The sequence below is a fragment of the Mirounga leonina genome, unplaced genomic scaffold (genome assembly GCF_011800145.1).
Source record: "Mirounga leonina isolate KUSES-001 unplaced genomic scaffold, KU_Mleo_1.0 Mir_94, whole genome shotgun sequence".
NCBI classification, from domain to species: Eukaryota; Metazoa; Chordata; class Mammalia; order Carnivora; family Phocidae; genus Mirounga; species Mirounga leonina.
Genome location: NW_023270855.1, coordinates 6,086,359 through 6,092,370, shown reverse-complemented (window position 1 = coordinate 6,092,370; position 6,012 = coordinate 6,086,359). Strand labels below are relative to the sequence as shown.

At 41.8% G+C, this 6,012-nt stretch overlaps 1 protein-coding gene across 4 annotated transcripts in view; it reads left to right on the top strand.

Moving 5' to 3' along the window:
- The window catches only part of PPARG (peroxisome proliferator activated receptor gamma), a 131,503-nt gene that overhangs the window by 102,888 nt on the left and 22,603 nt on the right, over positions 1–6,012 (top strand). For 3 of the 4 annotated variants that reach the window (XM_034997700.1, XM_034997699.1, XM_034997701.1), the window contains one exon: positions 1,343–1,542. The exons of the other annotated variant lie outside the window; for it this stretch is intronic. In XM_034997700.1, the coding sequence (XP_034853591.1) occupies positions 1,343–1,542 (200 nt within the window). The remainder of the gene's footprint in view (positions 1–1,342; positions 1,543–6,012) is intronic. 4 annotated transcript variants of the gene reach the window in all.

Below are 6,012 nucleotides of genomic sequence, written 5' to 3'. Positions count from 1 at the left end.
AGGGTAAGAGTTGAGCTACCACATGGGGAGGGTAAGAGTTGAGCTACACACAGAGTAGTATTGACTTTGGTATCCAAATGTCCTTATTATGGGAAAGTACAGAGAGTCCAAAGCATGGCCCAGAAGTAGCATTATTCAAAATGATATTTTGCACGCCTGGATGGCACAGTTAATTAAGCATCCAACTCTTGGTTTCGGCCCAGGTTGCGATCTCAGGGTCATGAGATGGAGCCCCACATTGGTTTTGCGGCTCAGCGGAGAGTCTGCCTAGTTTCCCTCTCTCCCTCTCTGCCCCTCCCCCCTGCACTCGCACTCACACACACGTGCTCTCTCTCTCTCTCAAATTAATAAATCTTAAAAAAAAAAAAATATTTTGCAGATCACATTGTTATGGGGAGGGGGGAGAAAAACCATCTTGGTCAAAAGAGGTACAAACAGATGATTTTTCCCCAACCTAGGCCTTACTAACCTCTCTTAAATGTTCCACTTTGCCTTTCTTTCTTTAGTTTTCTTCTTCTTTACACTTCCTCACCCCACAGGAAGCCAAATGTTAAGTAAGGAAATGGTCTTTTTGACAAACATCATTAAGTGGTAATCCTGGAGAGTCGGAGAATGATTACGGCTTCTCTCTACTAAATGTAAAAGTACTCTCTGGTCTAATAACATGAAAGAAAGCACCATCCATATTTCTTTATAACAGGGACAAAATAGATCATACAGACTCTGTGAGAACAAAGTTCTGTCTGTACAACTTTGAATTTTGCACAGTTCCTTCAGTCTGTGAAACATGTTGATCCTTTTAGGGCCTGACCTTATGTCAGGTGCTGGGGATGCAAAAATGAATAAGACATTGTCCCTGGCCTTCAGGATGTTCTGTAGTGAGATTAATAGACATGTCAAATAAAAAGTACAGTTTGAAATTGCTATCATTGAAGAAAGTACCAAGGGCTGTTGGAGTACAGGCGAATGCTTGAAGAAGTCAAGGAAAGCCTCACACATAAGGTAACATTTGAATTGGGTCTTGAGGGATGAGTAGGAGCTGGCTCTCACCTATTTTATATGTAAGTAAATACACTTTTCTCTCTTTGCTGAGCTCTTAGATTCTTTCACCTTCCCGGCAAGATCATGCATTAATATTTTTCAGTTTAAGAAGTGAAGAATTTAATTTTTACTGATAGCCTGCGTACTGCCATGAAATAAAAACCTGAGCAAAGGTGGAGTAGAAAAACCAGACCTTGAGCTTGGTGGAAGGGTGGGGGGGCTTTTACTGTGTGGGCACTAGGACTGGGGGAGAGCAGCAGTGATTCAGTGATGCATCCTTGTCATTTCTCTCTCTATGTAGCCATCAGGTTCGGGCGGATGCCACAGGCCGAGAAGGAGAAGCTGTTGGCGGAGATCTCCAGTGATATCGACCAGCTGAACCCAGAGTCGGCTGATCTCCGGGCCCTGGCAAAACATTTGTATGACTCATACATAAAGTCCTTCCCGCTGACCAAAGCAAAGGCGAGGGCGATCTTGACAGGAAAGACAACAGACAAATCAGTTAGTTCTCTTCTGTCTTCATTTGGGGTGGCTGGGTTTGTTGTTGTTGTTATTGTTGTTGTTTTGTCTTTGAGAAGATCATTCACCCTGTTACACGTGTGCACAGTCGTGTTTAGCTGTTGGCTGTTACATATTACAGACTGAAACACAGGAAAGGAAATGTTTTCAGATAGGATAAGTAAACCTTATTTTGAAAAGGGAAAAAGTCCTTCAGGTTCTCCTAATAAATTCTGTGAGAATAGTATAAAGCCCCCCCCCCCCTTCCTGCTGCCCTCCTTCAGGATCCATATCTTTTCTTGACATCAGAATAACTGGCCACAGCTACATGCATTCCAGCAGCTCGGCTTGTCTCTGGGAGGGGCCTGACCTAGGTTTGGAAAAGGTATTCGGTCCCATTATTTTACAGTTCAGGAGAAATGCTAGAGTTACTTATGAAGTTCCATGTGGGGCATAAAAATACATCTAGATATTACATTTCCTTTCTTTCCTTGTGGCTCTGTTGATGGCTCCTGGGCAACTGGAGGCTCAATCCTTTGATTACATATGTGAATTTTATCTTCTGTGAGGCTCTGAGCTGCCTGGGCTACTCCTCCCATAGATTCTCAAACATCTGCAGGCTCATTCATTACAGTTTAGAAAACCCAGAGTAGGTTATAATTGTTACTAAGTGTGAAGCAGAACTATTCCTGGATAGGAAGCTGAGAAAGCAATGTGAAATCCAATTAAAACAAGACACAACTACACCTGAATTTGAGTTTCGGTTCTGCGGTCAGCTTGCAGTGTGACCTCGGTCACATCTCCGTCCCCGTTTTCACAGGCAGAGGTCTGACTTTGATGGTATCATTAGCCTTTAATGTATTTTGATGACGGTCTCAAAATGTGATTTTTTTTTTTTTTTTGGTAGCTATAAACCATTTTCCTTTTAGCTATAAACCATTAGAGTAGTGTCAGCTAATAGAAAAAGAAAACTGTGGGGTATTGCTGTGTAGAGAGCCAAATGCCAAGGACAATGAGTTTTCTGACTGCAAGAGAGGACGCTGATACCTGAACAGTATTATATGTATATCCCGTTCTTTACAAATTCAAAAAATCTTACACGTTCATTACGTTCAAGACACACAGCCATCTGACAGCTGCTGTTATTATCCTGTTTTTAAAGATGAGGAGACTAACTTCCAGAGAGGTTAAACATTTTGCCCTGAGATCACACAGTTAGCATACGGAAGAACCCTATGATCCAGGCCTACTAACTTCTACCTCAGTGCATTCTGAGCATGATACTCCCTCCTGGAAGCTCCTCTTCCCATCGGCTAGCAATGAGCCAGGTGGACAGATGCACTAGGAAAGCTTCATCCTGGGAAAATGTGCTGCATTATGATTTATTTTTACCAATTTTTAGAATGGCAGGAATCTTCTACCTTGTTCTGCTATCCCAATATATTCACAGCCAGGAAATTTTTGTCTTTTGCTCTTTTCTTCCCAAATTTTAACGTCTAGGACAACTGTCTTCCATAGGGACAGGACTACAGACTCTAGGTCCTAGTAAAGCTGAGTCTGTGTATTCATTAAATGCCCCCAAAAAATCGGGGTACAGCAAAACAAAAGCAAGCAAAGACCTCTGTTTAGCTGATGTGACTATGGAAAATCAACTGTGTTTATATGAAGGGAGAGAAAGAAAAGGAAAACTAGTGGCCTGGCTAAAAGGGGTTAAGAGCTGAAGGCAGATTGCTGCCGCTTGCTGAGAGCCAGTGTGGGATAGGGACCTGGAGGCTGGGAGGCCTAGAGCTGGGAAGGGAGCTTCGACAGGGAAAGAGTCTGAATGCAAACTGTTTACTCCACAGTTTTGCCTAAGGCCATTTAGTTTCCAGGAACTGCTTTCTCACCTTCTCTTTATCTCCTAATCCAGACCTGCAATCCATGCTGGAAATCCTGTCAATTTAACAGTACCTGGAAGATAGGAGGAAGGCATTAAAAAATATTTTTTCCCTCAGTAGTCAAGAATTTAAATGTACACTACCAGTGACTAGCATATTCTCTTATGTGTCACTGAAGGGCAGAGAGCCCAGTCCACTGTAAATCACTAAAACCTCATACCAATTGGCAATTTGGCTCAAAATCTTTGAGTTAAAAATAAGATCATTGTAGGCTCTTTGTGGGATAAATAGGTATTAAGGTATTTTAAGACAAAGAGCTGCAAAATGCTTGATTATAGGCTTCTCCAGTTCAGAGGCCAAATGTTTGTCATGTTTTCCCCTACAGTAACCAAGACTGTGCTTTGCTCATAATAGTTACTCAGAGTGTATTTGTTTAATTGAATTAAAAACTGTTGCCTATGCCTCTTTGAAATTCTGGACTTTGGACAGAGAGCCTCTAACTAGCCCAATATTTGCTCACCAACCTGGACATCATTAATGGTCTGAATAGAGGCAGAATTGCCCCTTGTTAGGGTCTGGAAAAGAAAGAGAGACTAGGCCAAATTAAAATAATCCATTCCCTGATTACACAAAAACTGAAATAGAATTGTTTGGCTCTCTCTTTTCTCCTTATCTTGCAAAATCAAATTAAGCACTAGTGGAAAGAAATAGTTCAGAGAGAATATGGGAGAGGGAAAAAAAAAATCCAAAATGTGATTTCCAATGAGACTAGAGATTTGTTCTTTATCTGACATGGTCATGTTATTTATTTGATAGCATCTCTCTCAGGGGCGTTATGTTATCTCTTGGCCGAGACTTATGAAAGTTAAGATTTGCATTGATAGGATAGGTTGTGCTGAAGTATGGACTCTCGAGAGGGTGGGGGATATGGAAAAGTGGCCGTGGCTGGTGCAGTAGGACAGCTTGGGTCTCATTATAGACCCTGCTTGAGATTGATGTCATTCGTGTTGGTTAGGCCAAGCCTGGGGGAGGCTGCTCAGCATAAAGGATGGCCAGTTACCCAGAATCTTTGTAAGAGGAAACGACGCTCTTGAAGAGGCCATTCTTCAAATTTATCTTACTGCTCCATTTAACCATTGCCTGTTCTCTCTCATTTGGGGATATACCTGCTAATCTCTCCTCTTGGGACCTGTACCAGCATTTGCCTGAGGCCAAGCAGGGCTTCTCCCTTCTCACCTAAACTTCCGTCTCCTGTATCTTATTTCCGGGCGCCACTCGCACCTTGCAAAACAGATAAATGAGCAGATAACTTCTGCTCCCTCCTGTCTTTTTAACTTTGACAGCATGTCTTCAGGATATGATGCCCCTACTTTTCATTGCCTTGCATGCTTGTGAGTTTTAGGCTCAGGGCTAGATAGGATATGGAATCACTGGGTAAAGTTAACCAGAGAAGAAGGTTCACTAGCAGTAAGCCTGTTAGCCAGCCTCAAAGGAGGATGGCACTGACTCTTCCCCCACAGTCTCTTTCCCTTTTAGTGGCTTGTAGCAGCCCAGCACCTTCTTTAAGAGATCCCGCTGAACTCTGAAAACCGTGAATCTAGAACCAGGGTGCTGTGTTACATGATGGCAATTTGAGAACGGAATGGACTTTGAAAGTTCCCAGTGTTTGAATATTACCCTGATGTGATGAACACACTGGGTATATCATTGTCACATGATCCCATGTTTGTGGATGAAAATAAACAAAGTGGTTTTCAAAAACCATCTTCAGTGCCATGGTTTGTCATAAAACAATAAATAGAAAAACCCTTGGTGCGCCTGCCAACTTTTCATCCCATATCTGAGAGATGGTGAGGCCCTGGCTGCGCTCTGTCTGCAAACAAGGAATAAAACTTGTTATCTGTATTGTATCGGACTTTGGGTCCCGAAGAATCACATTGCTTTTGATGGGGACATGTGGAGTCACTGTTTTTACAAATACGAAAGCAAACTGGTGCCATCGTAAAAATGGTTTTTCTAAACAGTGTGTGAAACATGAAACCACCGAATAATAAAACCAATATGGAAATGGAAACTTTTGTGAAGACAGTTCTGTACCCATTCAGACGTTCCCATTCTAAAATTTACAGCGGCCATCAAACCTAGTAACTCTCAAAGCTATTGGAAATATATCTGTTCTTTTCTGTCCTGCTCTTACTGCTGAACAAAGGGTGGTTTCTTTCCCCTTCATCTATGGAAAAACCTGAGTGAGTCGGAATTTGCTCCCCTGAGAAGAAAGATCCCAGACAAACTGTCAGAGAAGAGAGACTTAGGAGCCCCTATATAAATAAAGAGCATGTTAGTCATGCTGATTTGTTTGGAGGGCTAATGAAGAAGCTGGGCTCCTGGGATCCTTAATCCAGATATTAATGTGAATAAAATAAATTCCTTTATTGTCAGGAACAGCCAAAGATATAACAGATCTGAACCAATAGTGTTCTTTCAGACAATAAATAAAAAAGATAGAATGAAGAAAAGCAAGTGGATTTCTTTTTTTTTTTTTTTTTTTGGTAATGTTTAGATTCAGTTAACCAATACCCTTGTTTGCCAGCTGAGT